General features: G+C 38.2%; 1 protein-coding gene across 5 annotated transcripts in view; it reads left to right on the forward strand.

The window, feature by feature from the left end:
• MSH3 (mutS homolog 3) overlaps window positions 1-19,660 on the forward strand; it is a 183,922-nt gene that overhangs the window by 413 nt on the left and 163,849 nt on the right. For 3 of the 5 annotated variants that reach the window (XM_055562836.1, XM_055562838.1, XM_055562837.1), the window contains exons 2-8: window positions 1,541-1,661; window positions 8,645-8,865; window positions 10,174-10,377; window positions 13,143-13,259; window positions 13,663-13,780; window positions 15,591-15,736; window positions 18,954-19,120. In XM_055562836.1, coding sequence (XP_055418811.1) covers window positions 1,541-1,661; window positions 8,645-8,865; window positions 10,174-10,377; window positions 13,143-13,259; window positions 13,663-13,780; window positions 15,591-15,736; window positions 18,954-19,120 — 1,094 coding nt within the window. Of the gene's footprint in view, window positions 1-49; window positions 148-1,540; window positions 1,662-8,644; window positions 8,866-10,173; window positions 10,378-13,142; window positions 13,260-13,662; window positions 13,781-15,590; window positions 15,737-18,953; window positions 19,121-19,660 lie in introns of those variants that run through there. The other 2 variants (XM_055562839.1, XM_055562840.1) reach the window with 2 other exon arrangements.

Genomic DNA, 19,660 nt, shown 5'->3' on the forward strand with positions numbered 1-19,660 from the left:
GATGAGGCGGGGACTGTGCGCGAGAATCGGCGAGGTGACTGGGCCAGACGGGAAAGGGGCAGGGCTCAGGAAGGAGGCGGTAGGAAGAGGTAGGCCCGCCTCCATCCCAGGTGCCCTTCGAACAGGGGTTCCCTTGTGGCTCAGCTGGTAAAGAATCCTCCTGCAATGCTGCCTGGGTTGGATCCCTGGGTTGGGAAGATCCCCTGGAGAAGGGAAAGGGTACCCACTCCAGTATTCTGGCCTGGAGAATTCCATGGAGAAGTCCATGGGGTCGCAAAGAGTCGGACACGACTGAGCGACTTTCACTTCACCCTTATACTTGAGGTATTAGTTTTGAGGTTAGGGTCACACCAACTCTTAATGGCAGCCCTGAGACAGAAACTCAGGTCTCCTGACTCCCATTCTGATGAGTAGGGTCAGAGGATACCTCTTTTAATCTCCATTCTACCCGCCCGCCCCGCCCTGCCTTTTTCCCTCCCCTGAATTGAGGGTTGAAGAAGAGCCTTGTTCATTTTTATTTGTTTAGTTAGGTGACTGGATGAAACCTGGCGTTAAATCTCCAGTTTTTAGGGTTGCAACAGCCTTGCTCAATGTTTCGGGCGATTACCAGTATAAGTCATGACTTACGTGCGGTTCCCTGGTGACTGTACCTACCCCTTGTGGTTCAGATTATAAAGTCTGATACACGATATGAGTGGATAAAGTTTCTTGAGACGATACAGATGTGCTAGTCGTAGGGTCCTTCCTGTTGCTTGCCATCCTTAGAGTAAAATAGTTTTGTTTTTGACCAGGAACACTGCCACAAAGGAAAACCTAAGGGTGAGCCCTCATTGGGGCTCCCTGGTACAGCATTTCTCAAACTGAAAATGTGGAAGGGAGTTGTAGATTGGCTTTTAAGTAACCGTCCAGGTTTTAAAGCAGGTGACAGCTTGGCTGCTTCAAAATTTTATTCCCTTCATTTATATTTCTTCTGTAGAGGATTGTACTTCTCCTGTCGTTGTTTTTTGACCATAGTGTGCACTTCCATGAATTCACCAAGATTTTATTTTACACCTACTGTTTAGAGGTGTGAAGGACCTAAGTTTTTGACAGTTTTTCTGCCAGCATACAGTCCATAATCTTGTGGCATCTTCAGTGGTAAAACATAAGCCAAGTTTGAACATGAAACAGTTAAATTGCAATTATCATTTCAAAAATGATACCATTCTTTAATTATCTAGATATTAGTTTTTTTCTTGAAGGTACTCTATTTAACATAGGTAAGTAGTGTGATTCATAATCTGAGCTAGAGCAAGGCTGATTAAGTGAAGAAAAGTAGCAGCCTTGGTTCTAATTCTAGGACTGCTTGAGATGCAGAGGCTCATGACCTGACCTCCAGCTTATCTTTGATGATGGTAGAACAGTTCACCCATAGCTCTTAAGTAGATAATTCTATGAAGGGTGGATGGAAAGAACCTACTGTCATTCAGAAGTAAAGTTTAAATTATTTTGCGTACATCAAATTTTGAGATTAGAGATGACACATCTTTTTCTAACATAGATTGCAGAAATTGACAGAAGTAAAAAGAAAGCACTGGAGAGTGATGGGCCTGTTAAAAAGAAAGCAAGGAAAGTCCAAGAAAAGGAAGAAGGAAGTGATTCTGTAATGTCTGGAAACTCTGGTGAGTTCTGGGGCAGTTTTTCTTCGTTCTCACAAATCATGGCTCTAATATTCTTGTGTTCTCCTGAGGGTAGAGGAGGCTATAGGAGAACTGGGCCATTTTTTTCCTTTGTGGAGAAAGGTTTCCATTGTGCTTGAGTAGACGGGCACCTTCTTAAGTGGTGGTGTGTGGGTAGAAGGTTGGAGAAGTAGGAGTAAAAGCTGGAGTTCTGCAATTTGGCTGTAGTTCTTTCAATTTTCTCTTTTATTCCCTTTAGCAAATTTTGGTCTTGGTTATAAAAGTAAAACATTCTTGTTATAAAATTTTCAAACAATTCAGAAACGTAGTAGGTAGACAGTCAAAGACCTCATAGTCTTTCTTTCAGTAAGGCCTACTGCTGATTTTTGGAGATGCTGTATATTCTTCCAGATTTTTCTACTTATGCACGTCTATATGTATAAACATATACCACAAATTAGTTAACGAATAATATTTCATAAATTGTAATATACTAATATACTAATTTGCAACTTTTTTCCTCCTCTTAGAGCATTTTGAACAATATTCAGTGTTAGGACGTGTAGATCTATCCTGTCCTTTTTAATCATGGAGCTGTTTCTTCTGTATGTGAAAAGACTTTGGGTAAAACCACCATTCCTGAGCTCCTGGACTTCTAGTGGAGGTATTGGATACAGATAGTTGAGCAAATTTTTCTTTAGTTAATTGGCCTCAGACAGTTTATGATAGGAGAGGACAGAGAATCCTTCTTTCTTCATAATTCTCACGAAATTAGGTAAAGAAAATGAAGTAAAGTGAAGTGAAAGTCACTCAGTTGTGTTCGACTCTTTATGACCCCATGGGCTGTAGCCTGCCAGGCCCCTCTGACCATGGAATTCTCCAGGCAAGGATACTGGAGTGGGTAGCCATTCCCTTCTCCAGGGAATCTTCCCAACCCAGAGATCGAACCCAGGTCTCCCACATTGCTGGCAGATTCTAAACCATCTGAGCCACCAGGGAAGCCCAAAGAAAATGAGTCAAAAGCAAAAAAGAAAAGTTTCAGTTTGGTGGATCAAGAAGTAAAATTTGAATTTATGTACGAAATAACTGTAGAAATGGAGATGCATGATTAAAGTGAAGGATAGGTCTGATGATACCCTTTTCCGCCTTTTACCTGAATGGGTGTGACAGGAGGCATGACTTGACAGAATTTGCATTTTCCAGGGCTGTCTACTTTTCTTTGCTTCATTACTCTGCATAGACCTGATCTATTTAGTTTTTCAGTAAAATCTTCAAGCTGTTAATGAACAGCGTCTGTTTGCCTGCTGTTGTTCTGGAGGCTTTTTGTAGTTATTTTACTCTTCCCAACAACCCTTGTTATTCTCCTTTTATAGAAGAAGAGATGGGTGATATGTGAGTTATGAGGGTTACCACACTTCAGTGACTTACCCTGGCACCCAGGAGAGATGAGATAGAAATGGTGCATCAGACTTGGAATATTATGATATAAAACCTTTGTTACTTGGTAAATATTGCTCTCAGGAAAAAGAAAGAGTTTTCATGAGGGTGATTACTCCACCTATTTTTTTTTTTAATATCAGAATTATTAAGATATAATTGCAGGTTATACAATTTACCCATTTAGCATGTACAGTTCAATGACTTTTAGTATATTCACGGAATTGTGCAGCCCTCATTAAAGTCAATTTTAGAACATTTTCATCACCCTCAAAGGAAACTCGGTACCTGTTAGCAGTCACTTCCCATTTTCCCCCAACAGCACCCCTTCAGACCTAAGTAAGCACAAATCTATTTTCTGTCTATAGATTTGCCTATTCTGAACATTTCATATAAATAGAATCATACAGTATGTGACCTTTTTGTCTGTTGTACCCCTTTCAAAAGTTTTTTGATTTAATTTTTTGTTGTTCATCTTCTTGTGATTTAATTTTATGTTATTTCATAACAGAATTTGGTTAAATTTTAACCAAAACTTTTATTTTATATGGTTAAATTTATATCTTAGCCATTTTAAAGTATACAGTTCAGTGGTATATATATGTCTGGCTACTTTGATAAATAAAATCTCCTCAAATTCAGACCTGCTTTTTGTTATTAATATTATTTTAATTACAGATAAACATAGTGTAGAACTCTGTCTCAAAAGCATTTTGAGAAATACAGATATCCATTATTTCAGATCAGATCAGATCCATTATCTTAATACTGTATAAATTTGGACTTTACAAAATCAATTAAGGATACAAGAAAATATAGCTAGAGTATATAAAAATAATATACAATTAAAAAAAGGACCTGGAAAATATATCAGATATTATGCCTTTAAACTGTACCCAGAAAGTTCAAATTGAAATTTGCCTTTTATATTAAATTCATATAATTGCCAGGTTATTCTTGAACCATTTTATGAAAGATACCAACCAGTATTTATAATTATTACACACTAATATCCTAAAGTTAAAGCTACTTAATCAAAAAAATTTTTAAGTAAAATGTTTTAAATCAAAGGAGAGTTGATTTAGATTGCTAGATTTTGGTATACAGCAAAGTGATTCAGTTATATATATATATGTATATACCTATATATATTTCAGATTTCTTTCCCTTATAGGTTATTATATAATATTGAGTATAGTTGCCTTGCTATACAGTAGGTCCTTGTTATTTATCTATTTTATATATATAATATTATATTTTTAGTATATACTACTTATATATATAGTAGTTTATATCTGCTAATCCCAAACTCCTAATTTATCCAACCCACCTCTCATTTGGTAACCATAAGTTTGTATCTATGTCTGTGAGTCTTGTTTCTTTTTTATAAATAAATTCATTTGTACCATATTTTAGATTCCACATATAAGTGATATCATATGATATTTGTCTTTTTCTGACTTTCTTCATCAGTATGATAATGTAACCACCCATGTTGCTGCTAATGGCATTCTTTCTTTTTTTTTTTAAATGGCTGAAGATAAAGCTACTTAGCTTTAATGAAAAAAATCAAATTTGTCCATGGAATTAAATATACCATTCCCCAAATTCCCATTTTTGTATTCTCTAATGACTATTCTTATTATAGAAGGTAAAAAATTTTGTCCAATGAATTTTCCACTTTTGTTTTATACTATTAAAAAAAAATCACTTTTAGAAGTTTAAAACAACATGCCTCAGTTTGGAATGAATATTTAAAACAAAGGCACTGAGATTAAAAAATAAGTTTTTTAAATTTAGAGAAAGTTCTACTGCTTACCTGGGTTTCTGCTGTTAGATAAGATTTGAAACTGGCTCTTAAATTTGTTTATTTTTCTTTTTAAGCCCTTATCCTGCTTGACTTGTATATTATTTTTTATCTGCCTAAGTTTAAATATCTTATTTCCAGCTTAAACACTCTAAAACATTGGCTGTAGGTTGTCTTTCCAGACAGTTCTTGACACCCTGAGATCTATGAACATGGATTTGTTGTTGTTTTTAATTTTTTATAGATGTTTAAGATATGTAGAGAATTATAAGCTTGATAAATTTCACAAACTGAAGTCACCTCTGTAACTATCTCTTAGATCATGAAGCTGTATTACTAGGACTCCCAGAAATCTCTTTGTGCTCCCTCCCACTGCAACCCCTTCCCCCGACCCAGGATAACTGTTATCCTGACTTAGTGTAGATTGGTTTTGCCTGAACATTGTGTTTAATTTAACCAACTTAAAATATGTTTGTAATATTACAAAGATTTTTCTTTTTTTCCTTTTTTTAAGATGATGAATTATTTTATCTGTAAAACAGGTTCTTGTACAGATTTTTACAAATATGTTTATAATGGCATATTTATATTTTAGCATCTAGTCTTTGCTTCCTTCTAGATTAAAATTCTTCATTTAAAATATGATAATTCTTTTTTCCTCCTTGATCATTCATAACCTAAATGTAGAAGAGTAGTCTTGAGAAAAGTAACTATTATGTATTTCCATTTTATGGCACACAAAATTTAAAGCTCAAACAGTGAAAGTGTTAATATCAGTGAAAGATTCTTAGCAAGGAAGTTTTGGTCTATTTAACGTCTTGGGACAGCAACTAGTGGCCTTATTTCTAGGGTATATCCTCTTAAGGGCTCAGAGACTAGTGATAATGCTGCAAAGTTTTAATCTCATATTGTGCCAGTTTGATGTCTCATTTCATGGCATCTTCAGAAAATGAGATAGTATAAGTGAAGTTTTAAATATAGGAGCAGAATATAGAAGTTGCTAAGATTTGTTTGGGTACTGTTAACTTAAAACAGTAAAAACAACCCAATTATTTTACCAGCAAAATGGCTTTATTTGGGGGCAGCAGAGAATACAGGACATGCAGCTATAGCAAATAGCATGCAAGTTTGGCAAAGCTAAGGAGAGAAAACTTTTTATAAAGGAGAAGGGGAAGTTGGGAGGGTTTGTTATAAACAGAAAGTTGATTGGAGGAAATTGGGAGTTCAGAATATAGAGGGTTTTCTTTGTCTGAGTTGTGACAGTCTCTCATTGGTTGAACTGTTGTCAGGCTAGGAGAAAAATCGTCCTCCTTCTGGTAGTAGTAAGGTAGTATCTCTTCTGTAGGAGATGCAAGGTAAGTCTCTTCCTGTTGGGATCTGTATTGACACTGTGTGTGCTGGAGAGCTCCCCCTGCTGGCCTCCCAATTCCATTTTCCTTTTAATTTTCATCGTACACTGTACTCACCTGCAATGCAGGAGACCTGGGTTTGATCCCTGGCTTGGGAAGATCCCCTGGAGAAGGGAACGGCTACTCACTCCAGTGTTCTGGCCTGGAGAATCCCATGGACTATACAGTCGCAAAGAGTCGGACACGACTGAGTGACTTTCACACACACACTGTACTCAGGGGCTTCCTTGGTGGCTCAGATGGTATAGAATCCACTTGTCTGTGCAGGAGACACACAAGATGTGGGTTTGATCTCTGGGTCCAGAAGAGCCTCTGGGGAAGGGAATGGCAACCCACTCCCATATTCTTGCCTGGAGAATTCCATGGACAGAGGAGTCCATGGCGTTGTAAGGAGTCGGACACGACTGAGCATGCGTGCACACACACACACACTGTACTCAGTTTTTGACCAGCCAGGTTTTTCAGTGGTTACAGTCTTCCTCAAGGCCTAATGGGGGAACTGGGGCCTATATCTATGTCTCCTCTGAGGCATAAGGGTTTTATAGCTCTTGGGGGCTTTTTATTTGAGAGGGCTTCCATTTAGTTTTTTCCCTTGAGGGCCTCATAAGGTGTAAAGATCTCTCTTAGATATCTGTGAGAAAGGCAATGAAAGATTGTGGCTTTCCTCTGTAAGCTTCATTCTTCCCACAGATAAACATGTTCATATTTCCTCCTGGTTTTCTTTTAGATGGCTCAAGATATAATGGCCCTAGGAGCATTAGGAAAAAATTATAACTTTGTGTCTTAAGTACCAGTTCTTCCCCTTATTTTATAGTTCAGGAATCATAATGTCTTGATATAAATGAATAAGGGTGGGATGTCTTCTTTGCTGTCTCTTGAGCTGAGGTGCACCCATAAAAGACATTATAGCCTAAGGATGAAAGATAACTACATAGAAAAAGGAAAGAACAAATTTTAAGAGATGTGGAAGGGTGGCAGAGAGGTTATACAGAAAAACCAGTTCAATCCAGGATCATATCTGAACCAATATAAGCCTTTCTGAGTTGTGCATAACTCAGGGATGGAGCTTCATGAGGGAATCTTCTTGGCATAGTGAGAGTGGGGTAGGAGGCTGGGGAAGGATGGAAGGAAGAGAAATGGGAAAGTCAGCCATCAAGGAGTCTAACCACATGCATGCTAAGGCCCTGCTGTAGATCCAGCCAAACAGACCCTGAAGTTTGTGGAAATAACATGGAATTTTTGAAATATGAACTTTACTTAAAACATAAGTAATGTAAAGAAAAGAACAGAATATTCAGTAGTCAGAAGAGTCCCTGGCTCCTTCACCTCAGTTTTTAACCCTTCAGTTTCAGATACGATTTTTTTTTTATGAAAGTACAACTCTAAGACTTATACCCCACCCCCGCCCTGGGAAAGTGTTTTTGTATAGATAGGAGAAAAGTTCTTATATAATATAAAAACTTACAGTATACCTTTGAAGAGTGATTCAAGTATACATCCTGGAAAGGGGAGAGTAATCGTAAATAAGATGAATATATACATTTGAAAAGAGATTTCAAATATATATTTTTCTAGCTATAAGGTTAACAGGAGACAGGATAAAGTATATACCTAAAAAGAGGTTTGGATATGAATATGAGACAATTTAAACTTTTAGAAATAAGTGAAGCATAACTCTTGTCCTCAGAGTATTTTGCTTTAATGGGAAAGGTAAGAGATGATAAATGCAGTCCCATTTCTTTATATTTAAAAGTAACTGCTGAATTTTATTGCTCTTAGGGGCAAAAAAATGTACTCTGGCATGTATTATTATAAATATCCAATATGTGAATAGTATTCCTTATTTTATGGATTGCTTGCTTCTTAATAACAACTAATTGGCAGCATGTGATATGGGCTGTAGAAAGATGTGGTTTTGTTATTGGAACACAGAGGAAAGAAAATATGACCATTAACTGGGAGAATTAGCAGAGTTTCTTGGAAAAAGTAGTTTTGAGATGGGTCTTGATAAAGTGAGTACAATTTGACATGTGGAAATTGGGGTCCAGGGCATTTCAGGGAGAACTGCATGCGTAAGCTTTGGAGGCAGGAAGGTAAGTGTCCTGGGGGTTGGTTTTCGGGTTTCTCTGGTGAATTCCTGGTTTCAGTATCTTTAGGACTTCCCTACGGAGCTCTTCAGTTTCCCTAGTCAAGAGTCTTCTGTGCTCCTTTATCACATTATAGTTAGATTCTTGCCTTAAGTGAGAAGCTCCTTCTGTAAAAATCCTATGCTGATAATGAATTGACATAATGACACAAAATACTATTGTTATATTTTCATCTGATCTGCTAAGAGCCCAAGAAACATCTGAGGACCAGGACTGTTTTAAAGTCTCTGGAAAAACTGAAAGAATTCTGCTGCGATTCTGCCCTTCCTCAAAATAGAGTCCAGACAGAACCTCTTCAGAAGAAGTTTGCAGTTCTGCCAAAATGTACTGATTTTGAGGATATCGATCTTCTACGTGCAAAGAATGCTGTTTCTTCTGAAGATTCCAAATCCCAAACTAGCCAAAAGGTATGTGACTCTTATATGGATGGATATCCAGTTACTTAAAATGGTAGGTTCTCAAGTCCGTTAGGTTCTGTGGGTTTACCTGGGGCAGGGGTTCCCAAACCTGGCTGATCATCTAAATCAGCTGAGGGAGCTTCTGCTTCTTAGATTTTTTTTTTTTTTTTAAATTCCTGGAGATTGTGATTTACTATTAAGGCAGGATAGATTGGGTTTTATTAAAACAACACAAAATAAAACCTCCCAGCTGATTCTGATATACAGCCTAGGTTAGGAGTCACTAATTTGGGGGGAATTCTTTATTAATAATTAATAGAAGCACTTTTCTTATAGTCCTCCTTATTGTTTCCGTGATTAGTCTAGAAAATCATGGTAAATAATTTATAGAGATGTTTTGAGGTTTTTAGTTGAAAGCTTGGCTGATACAGTAAATAGAAAAGTTAACTAAATACACGGGTTCCTTACTTCTTCTACTGTTTTGTGACTATCAGTGTCTTTCACCATTGCAAAATCAGGGAATTTAACTCTTGATCCATCATTGAAATCTATAATTCAGAATTAGTGGTGAAGCCCAGCTTTAAATGAGATGACCTTACTGTAATAATTTTGTATGGTGACAATTGGTTACTGGACTTGTGATCATTTCATAATGTATTTGATTGTCAGATCACCATGTTGCACACCTGGAACTAACATGATGTTGTGTGTCAACTATATGTCAGTTAAAAACAAAAGAATCACCTGGAGAACAGACTTTCCAAAAAAAAATCAATAATCAGAACCCTTTCTCAGAATCATGTTTATTTGGTGTTCATGAAAAACTGGACTTGGTTATCATTTAAAAGCTCTCATTTTAATGTGTAGCCATGGCTGAGAGCTACTGAATTAAAGAAATAGTACTTTACTTTTTTTTTTTGAGTCATTTAAATCTAATGAAACTATGGATTCTTTACTCAGAAGAATACTCAGACCAACACAATTTTGTATCTGATTTTCAGAAGTTCACACTCCTTTCTGCAAAGTCCAGATTCATGAACTGGTCAAAAAAAACAAAATGAAATTATTTTATTTTAGGCTTTCAAAATTTAAGATATTAAGGAGTAGTTTAGTTTGGTTCAATTTTTTAAAGTCATTTACTTTGAAAGAATTCCAAATGTGCGAGAAAATTTGCCTAAATGTACAATATACTCCTATAAACCTTTCACCTGGATTCACCAATTATTAGCTTTGTGCCAAATTTACATTCTCTGTTTCTCTCTCGAACTATTATTATGGTTAATACTTTTTAAACTATGAAAATCATTCGGTTGCCAGGACAAGACATTCAGCCATTTTGGACCATCACAAAGGAGTTATGAAAACCTACAGAAAACTGATTCTAAACCATCTAACAAACGGACTAAAAGCATCTACACACCCTTAGAATTACAATACTTAGAAATGAAGCAGCAGCAGAAAGATGCAATTTTGTGTGTGGAATGTGGATATAAGTATAGATTCTTTGGGGAAGATGCAGAGGTAAGTTATTTTCTTAGGCATTATTTCATGATTTTCTTGTCCAGCCTTAAATATTTTCCAGTGTCTTCGTTTTGCTTTCTGACCTTATGAAAAAGCTAATGTAATCAGTTGCCTTTTAAAAATGCTTTCATTTAAGTAAAGTGAAAGTTGCTCAGTAGTGTCTGACTTTTTGTGACCCCATGGACTATAGAGTCAATGGAATTTTCCAGGCCAGAATACTGGAGTGGGTAGCCGTGCCCTTCTCCAGGGGATCTTCCCAACCCAGGGATCGGACCCAGGTCTCCTGCATTGCAGGCAGATTCTTTACCAGCTGAGCCTCCAGGGAAGCCCCATTTAAAGCTTTCATTTGAAGTAAACACTACATATAAACAGAAGCAAACTTGGTGGATGCTAAATTTGTGGAGAAGGAAGTGAGTGGTTCTGATGGGAATGTTCATGCTTATTCTCCATGGTGCTTACCTAGTGTCTTTCATCCATCAAAAGTTGATTGTGGATGAACCAAATAGTTAGTGAATGAATCATAATCATGTGAGTATTCCTAATGAAGACTCACACTAAAAAAAACTGAGATGTATGAAATTCTTCTCCTTACCTTTACTTTATGAATTTTCTTAGCCAGGAACATAGTTAAATCTCAAAGGATGAGCACATTAACTCTGCTAGCCTACCAACAGGTGTGTGAAGTCTTACAGGTCTCTGTATATGAGTCATTTTGCTGTCTTAGTCTAAGTTGTGTTGCTCTTCATTGAGATGCAAAAGCTTCTTCTTGCAATGGAGCATGGGCTCTTGGCAAGCAGGCTTCAGTAGTTGCAGCACACGGACTCAGTAGTTGTGACCTCTGGGCCCTAGAGCACAGCAGGCTCAGTAGTTGTGGTGCATGGGCATAGCTGCCCCATGGCATGTGGAATCTTCCCAGACCAGGGATCAAACCCAGGTCCCCTGCGTTGGCAGGAGCACCTCAACCACTGGACCACCAGCGAAGTCTGCCATGATGTTTCTTAGAAAAAAGTAGGGAATCAGGTGGTGCTACATGTTTCCACATTCCTAACATTCGTGTGTCATTGATTAGCTAACCAGACCATGGGGTTTTCTTTTCACTTTCTCAAGATGCCCTCTGTCCAGGGAGGTTCATCATTTGTGTGTACTGTGTCAGTTCAGTTCAGTTCAGTTGCTCAGTTGTGTCCGACTCTTTGCGATCCCATGAATCGCAGCACGCCAGGCCTCCCTGTCCATCACCAACTCCCGGAGTTCACCCAGACTCACGTCCATTGAGTCAGTGATGCCATCCAGCCATCTCATCCTCTGTCGTCCTCTTCTCCTCCTGCCCCCAATCCCTCTCAGCATCAGAGTCTTTTCCAATGAGTCAACTCTTCACATGAGGTGGCCAAAATACTGGAGTTTCAGCTTTAGTATCATTCCTTCCAAAGAAATGCCAGGGCTGATCTTCAGAATGGACTGGTTGGATCTCCTTGCAGTCCAAGGGACTCTCAAGAGTCTTCTCCAACACCACAGTTCCAAAGCATCAATTCTTCGGCGCTCAGCGTTCTTCACAGTTCAACTCTCACATCCATACATGACCACTGGAAAAATCATAGCCTTGACTAGACGAACCTTTGTTGGCAAAGTAATGTCTCTGCTTTTCAATATGCTATCTAGGTTGGTCATAACTTTTCTTCCAAGGAGTAAGCATCTTTTAATTTCATGGCTGCAGTCACCATCTGCAGTGATTTTGGAGCCCAAAAAAATAAAGTCTGACACTGTTTCCATTGTTTCCCCATCTATTTTCCATGAAGTGATGGGACTGGATGCCATGATCTTCGCTTTCTGAATGTTGAGCTTTAAGCCAACTTTTTCACTCTCCACTTTCACTTTCAAGAGGCTTTTTAGTTCCTCTTCACTTTCTGCCGAAGGGTGGTGTGATCCGCATATGTGAGGTTATTGATATTTCTCCTGGCAATCTTGATTCCAGCTTGTGCTTCTTTCACATCTCCTAATTTTCAATTATTTGCATGTGCTAAGTGGTAGATTCTTATCCCATTACACTCTCATGCTCTCTGTTTTGCACAGGGAAAAGTTCAGCACTTTAAGGTTTTGACTGAGGAGCCTGGTAGGCTGTAGTCCATGGGGTCGCAAAGAATCAGACACGACTAAGCCACTTCGCTAATCCCTGATAATTGCTGCTGCTGCTGCTAAGTCACTTCAGTCGTGTCCGACTCTGTGTGACCCCATAGATGGCAGCCCACCAGGCTCCCCCGTCCCTGGGATTCTCCAGGCAAGAACACTGGAGAGGGTTGCCATTTCCTTCTCCAATGCATGAAAGTGAAAAGTGAAAGTGAAGTCGCTCAGTCGTGTCCGACCCTCAGCGACCCCATGGACTGCAGCCCACCAGGCTCCTCCGTCCATAAGATTTTCCAGGCAGGAGTACTGGAGTGGGGTGCCATTGCCTTCTCCATGATAATCGCTAATAAGGACATAAAAGAAAAGTATCATATTTTTCTGAGTTGTTCATAGATACAGATGTTGGCCTTTAGTTTAGGCCATGGACACTGTTAAAAAAAAGATGAAACCATAGGCTTCTGCACAGGGAATGTCTTTTAAACATTGTATTGACGCACCACTTAGATAGCTGCTGCTGTGCTGCTGTCGCTTCGGTCCTGTGCACAAATCCTAAATATATACCTTGATGGATTTTTAACAGAGTGTACAAACACCACACAGGGAAATAGAAACTTACTGATATATTTTTCTACTTTTTATTTTTTTAGATTGCAGCGCGCGAGCTCAATATCTATTGCCATTTAGATCACAACTTTATGACAGCAAGCATACCTACTCACCGACTGTTTGTTCACGTACGCCGCCTTGTGGCCAAAGGATATAAGGTCAGCTCTGGCTTCAATTTGTGGGAAAAGGGGGTTGAAGTCTCTTCTGGAGAGGGAGGCGTTTCTAAGGTGGGAGGCTGAAATTGGTTTTGGAATTGGGCATTTTTGAGAAATTAAAGTTTGTCATAATTACTAGCACTTAATTTTCACGAGTTTTTAACATTAGATATTTAGGGTAAAAATTTTTTTCAACTGTGTGTTGGAGTGTTTCTTAGTGATTTATCCACACTTGTAAGGTCCTTGTGTTAACTTATTACTTAAACTTCAGTCCTACATCTGGACATTGTGGACTAGTTTGTTATTTTAAATGTTTCAGAATTAGACTTCTAAACTCTAGAAATAATGTCGTCTTAACAAATTTTCCATCGTATTTAACATGCAGTGTTTATTTCTTTTGTTGAAGGTGGGAGTTGTGAAGCAAACTGAAACAGCTGCTTTAAAGGCCATTGGGGACAACAAAAGCTCACTCTTTTCCCGGAAGCTGACTGCTCTTTATACAAAATCTACGCTTATTGGAGAAGATATCCTTTTTGAGTAGGAATTTTTTTCTTAAATGTTACAAGGCCTTTGTTTTAAATAACATTTTTTAAAACTGTTCTTTGGGTACTTTTTAAAAAAATAAACTTTGTATTTTGTACGGGGATAAAGCTGATTAGCAGTCTTGTGGTAGTTTCAGGTGAACAGCCAAGGGACTCAGCCACATACATACACGTGTTCATTCTCCCCCAAACTCCCCTCCCATCCAGGCTGCCACAGAACACTGAGCTGAGTTCCAGGGGTACTATACAATAGGTCCTCGTTGGTTATCCGTTTTAGATAGAGCAGTCTGTACATGTCCATTCCAGACTGGGTACCTTTTTGATGAGATGAGGCAGTGTGGTTACTTGGACCTTTGATTAGTATGATAACTGAAGAGAGAAGGGTTGGTTTTGGCTAGAAAGAGGCATTTTCCAAATGCCGCAGTTAAAGAAGAAGTCATCATATTTTAAGAGAAAAAAAGAGAGCCTGGTAAATGATGACAGCAAGTCAGCAGCTGATGTGAAGTTACATCTTCCCCAGGCCTGTGCCGTTAGTGCGTAGTTGCTTGGGCTTACAAACCCCTGTCCATATTCCTCAGTGAGACCTACAAAATAACTTACTAACGTCACAATGTGAAAACTACAAAGTCAACACACAGTTAACTGCTTATGAAAGATGATAGTAGGTCATCTTCGTTAATTGTCAGTATCATAAGAATTTTACTACTTTTGAAAATGGATTGTAAGCTTTCTCACTGTGTAAGAATCTTCAGTATATACAGTAACTGTCCCCCAGTTTTTGGTTATTTATCAGTTCAATGAGTTACTTGAAGCCAAATGATTTTAACAGCAGTCATAAAATTTTGTCAACTTAAAAAACTGAATAATTACATATAAAATATGATAAGGAAGCGCTTTGTTTACTGTGGGATGGGGTCAGGTCTCTCAGAATAAAAGAATGTAGGGATAAAGTCTTAAATGACACTCTGTGACAGCAGTATTTCTGTTATTTTTATTACAGATATGCTTATTTAGATCTGCTTATTTAGAGTCCTACGTAGCTTCTATCCACATTCTGAAAGCTGTTTTGTTCTGTTAATACCATGAATAGGGAACAGTTATCACTCAGAATGGACCCCAAACTATTAACAACTCTGTATTGTTCTAAGCTGATCAGGCTGTAAGAACTTGGTAATTCTGCTGTTTCTTTTGCCCAAACTTGAGTCTCTTTCTTAAAGCCTGCTTCTAAAACAGCACCCCTTCCCGCTTCTCTTTTACTCTCTTATCAGCTGATGCCCAAAGTGGATGTTCCCAGACTGACTATGTCCAAAAACAGCTTTCACTCCTGAGAATTTATTTAATGGACTCATTACACACACACACACACAAGTATGTTTCTGTTTTCTTTTTTGGTTTTCTCACGTTTAAAAAAAAATTCTCTTGCTATGTCTTAGAGCTGTTAGGCACTTTAGTAGGGGGAAGTAATTTACACTATTTTAGTGTATTCATGCTTTGATTTGTGGAATTAAACTTTATGGAATTGTTAAGGATTCAAGGATTATGTTTGGGCTTCCATAGGATCTGAGGTATATTCCAGGCCTTTTGGAAGTGAGAGGATAATAGTTGTCTGTTCTCATGAATCTTGTATCTTAGGGAAGATACAGCATTGTAACTATAATCAGAGTAAATCAGAAGAATGAATGCTGTATGGAAGATTTTGTATATAGCAAAAATATCCAGGAAAATGAACTACTATTTTAAGGAGGACAAGCTCGTGGGAATGTAGCATTTGTTTTTCCTTAATAATTATTACATGTGAATCCTCTAGTCAAGCTGGATGATGCTGTAAATGTCGATGAGGTAATGACTGATACTTCTACCAGCTATCTTCTGTGTATCTGTGAAAACAAAGAAAACGTTAAAGACAAAAAAAGGGGGAGCGTTTCCATTGGAATTGTGGTAAGTACTTTGTAGGTGAAGAACGAATGATATGTTCATGGTATCTTTAAATATGAGTAATACTGTATGGTTTATAATGAGGCTATCTGATGGGTTGTGTCTTCAAGTACTTGTACTAGAAAAACATTTCCCTCCTAATTTTATATGTTAAAATATGAATTTTCTTACATGACTGTTTGGCACTCTGTGCTTTGGAGGGATCCAGGTCGTCTTCTGTCCATGTGCTCTAGTAGTTTAGGGCTGAAGATAGACATAGTGATAGGCATGTATGCAAACAGTGTTCAGATAGCAGAATAAAACATTTAAGTCAACACATGCATGGATAACAAAGGCTTTTACAAATTTCCTCTAGATTTGGAGTTAAAGGCAAACAATTATGAGTTTGTCATGTCTAGTTTTAGAGGAAAAGGTAGTTAAGGGTTATAACTGGCCAATTCAAAACTCCATTTTTAATAAACATTAGGAATATTTATAACCAGTCTTCCAGGTGAGTATAGTTTGTGAATCATAGTTTTATTGATCTTGCCTTCTGGCAGTTTATGAGCAAATATGCCCATTTAGAGACCTATTTGGACTCTGCTTAAAATCTTAGACTTAAGGGCCTCTTGGAACTATTGTTAGACTCCATTGTTCTGTTAAGCAGAAGCAGGACTCCTTGCCTAAGTAATAACCCATTCTCTTTATATTTTTGAACTTTTGCAACCGGCTACAATATCAGTAAAAATTCTTAGAGCCCAAATGTCTCCAAAATACCTTTTGATACCTCATTTTGGCTGCATAACTTGGTACTAACTTTAATGTTTGCTTAACAATAAGCCATTCTCTCTGGGAGTTAGCGTTACTATTGGGGACTCTAAATGATTTTTTTTTTTAATCCTTGAGAAGCACTTTTTATCTAGCTGCAGGCAATTGAACCCATCTACAAATAGTAAAGTTATTTGCTTTTAAGTTTTAACAGATGTAATGTGCTATTTTATACTTACCTGGAACTTAGTCTAAGGAGCAGAGCTGATTGTATATACAACTCCTATTTTGTGCTTTAGAAATACTCTTTGGCATCTTGCCAAAGTGAACACAGTGTATGAACTGGCATGTGAAAGAAAGGAGAATTAATAGTTTCCATCTCAGTCATTTTCTTGGGACTTTTTTTTTTTTTTTAACTTTGTATTCTGCATCAGGCTATAGTTATGTCGTGATCATTTCCAGTGGACAGTAGAGAGCCTCAGCTGTGTCCATTCTCTCTCAAACTCCCCTCCCACCCAGGCTGCCAGAAACACTGAGCAGAATTCCATGTGCATGTCCAGCTCTTCACTGGATGAGGCCCTCAAATTCAGTGTGGCTGAAATGGAGCTCATCTTCCTGAACCCTGCTCCTGCTGGGTGTTTCCCTGTTGTGATGAGTGTCACATGTTCCCCGGTCACTACCTAGGAGTCATCCTTTGGATACTGGTAGTTAGTCTGAAATCAAAGGCTTTACTGTTGTAGCGCCAATGCAATCAGACGCTCTATCTATAGGCTGCCTGTGGGCTTATCAGTGTCTCATATCACATGGAGTAGTAGGCGTTGCAGGTTTTATGATATAGACCATTTCTCTGCTTAAAAAAGCAAAGAGGAATTTGGCCAATACCTTTATTACTTGAACTTCTGGAAGTAGCTTTTGTACAAGTTTGGTTGTAGATTGGGAGATAAACCCAACTGTAAATTGGGTTGTAGATTGGGAGTAGTATGTATGCTAATGTACTTACGGTTCAGTTATCTGGCCACTAGAGAAGGCCTATGGGCTAGAATTAAGGAACTTCCTTGAGCCAAGAATGAGTGATTAAAAAAAAAAAAGAAAAAATGCATAAATCAAAAATTACCAGTGTAATGTGGGACAGCCCCCCAGCTTAAAAAATATAACACCATTCACAGAAGGGCCCCTTGCCTCCAGAGGTAACCATAATCCAGACTTTAAGATAATAATTCCCTCGCTTTTTGATCCAATTTTGCCACCTTAAGCAGTATATTAATATAAATATGTTGTATTTACTCCTTTGGGGTCATGCTTCTTTGTTTACCATTTTGTACAAGAGATTTATTTGCATGTGTTACCTTAGTAGTTCTTTTGTTGCCACATTGTATTTCATTTTACAATTTATTCCTTCTTCCACTAAGGGACAAGTGGATTCCTCCCAGTTTCTGCTTATACAAAGTATACACTATAGACATTTTTGTATTAATGCGTGACTTCTGATATGCATGTGCCTGAGTTTCTTAACTCAGGGGAGGAATTGCTGAGTTACAGGATATTTTTGCAGGATGCTTTCAACTTTCCTAAAAAAATGCCAGACTGTTTTTCGAAGACGTTGTGTCAGTTGACTTTCCACCAGCCGTGTTTGAGTGTAGGGAGGTTATTTTTCCTCCTGTTCGCTCACGCAGTCTGTAACTGGCCCCGTGCCTTTCTTAATTATCAGTAATGAATAGGTGTGTGACTTTTGGAGTCAGACCATGTGAATCTTGCCTCCACCACTATATCGCCTCTCGACCTATGAGTAAATGACTTAATTTTTTTCTTCTTTTCCAAACTGTAATCTTTTCCAGGTTTTCTTTGCTGTTATTGGCTTGGGGTGATGCAAGTGGCTTTCAGTTCTCATAGTTATTTCCCTGGATAGACTGTGTGCATGGGGTTTAGTCGGAGTTTGCTATATTTGATTTTGTTTTTTGCAAAAAATGCATTTTTTATTTATTCATTTTATATAACAAAATAGTAACTTACTTCTCCTCTGGTGGCCAGGGTACTAGGAGCATATCACTTATTACTTTTAGCAACAAAAACTACTATATGTATAGCGCTTTACAGCTTACAAAGTGTTCATTTGTTTTCTGATTTGACCCTTACAATAGCTTTGTGAGGGAAGTAACCTGGTTGATTCCCACTTACAGAGGAGGGCCCTGAGGCCCAGGAGGGTTTGGTGACTTGTTGTCGCTTCATCCTGTGTTTTATATCCAGGATTTGGCTGGACTCAGGATGTCTATAGTCCCATCTAGCATAGTTTAAATATTGGTGAATCTGACTTCTTATGTAAGAGTCTTGGAAAGCAGACAGGTTTTCAAACACTTTAGAAATTCAAGTACACACTCGTGAGTATCGTCTTTACTATTTCCATGTGTATCAATACTGTGCCATAGTTACAATGGGGAAAGATATATTTTCTGTGCCTGCACGTTTTTGTCTTTAGGGAGTACAGCCCGCCACAGGTGAGGTTGTGTTCGACAGTTTCCAGGACTCCGCCTCCCGTTCAGAGCTCGAAACTCGGATCCTGTGCCTGCAGCCAGTGGAGCTGCTGCTTCCCTCAGACTTGTCGGAGCAAACAGAGGCGCTCATCCGCAGGGTCACGGCTGTGAGGTGAGCTGGCGCATCGCTGGAAAATTATGTGGATTCTGAAACCTAGATCTGATTCCCAAGTGAATGCCTATCAAAGTCGTTAAAAATTCTTTTTATGTATAAAAATATTTCCTCATAGTAGTGGAAATTTCAAAAAACAGAAACAGAATTACCCATAATGTCACCTTAATGAAGGCCTTTAGAAGTTTCTCTTTAAAGGGGTTTGTGATATTTAATGGTATTATTTGATAAGGAAAGGCTTATGGTATTGTTTAAAGAGATTATCTGGTAGCTGGTCTTCAGTTTCTGGAGATAATCATTTCTTAGAAAGTTTATGTAATTTTGGAAATGCCTTATTTTTGCTGCAAGTTTCAATTTGTGGCCAAGTCCAGTAGTCGAATTTACTAGATCTGTGGTCACTCCTCTTATTGATGAGGCCGTGTGCTAGGCACCGTGGCCTATGGAGGAAGATGTGCTTGTGAGATGTGTCTGCAGCATCTATAATCCACCAGGGGAGGAAGATGGTACAGACCTAACTGGATTCACAAAGCGTGGTGTATA

Source organism: Bubalus kerabau, chromosome 1, assembly GCF_029407905.1.
Source record: "Bubalus kerabau isolate K-KA32 ecotype Philippines breed swamp buffalo chromosome 1, PCC_UOA_SB_1v2, whole genome shotgun sequence".
In the NCBI taxonomy this organism is placed as follows: domain Eukaryota; kingdom Metazoa; phylum Chordata; class Mammalia; order Artiodactyla; family Bovidae; genus Bubalus; species Bubalus kerabau.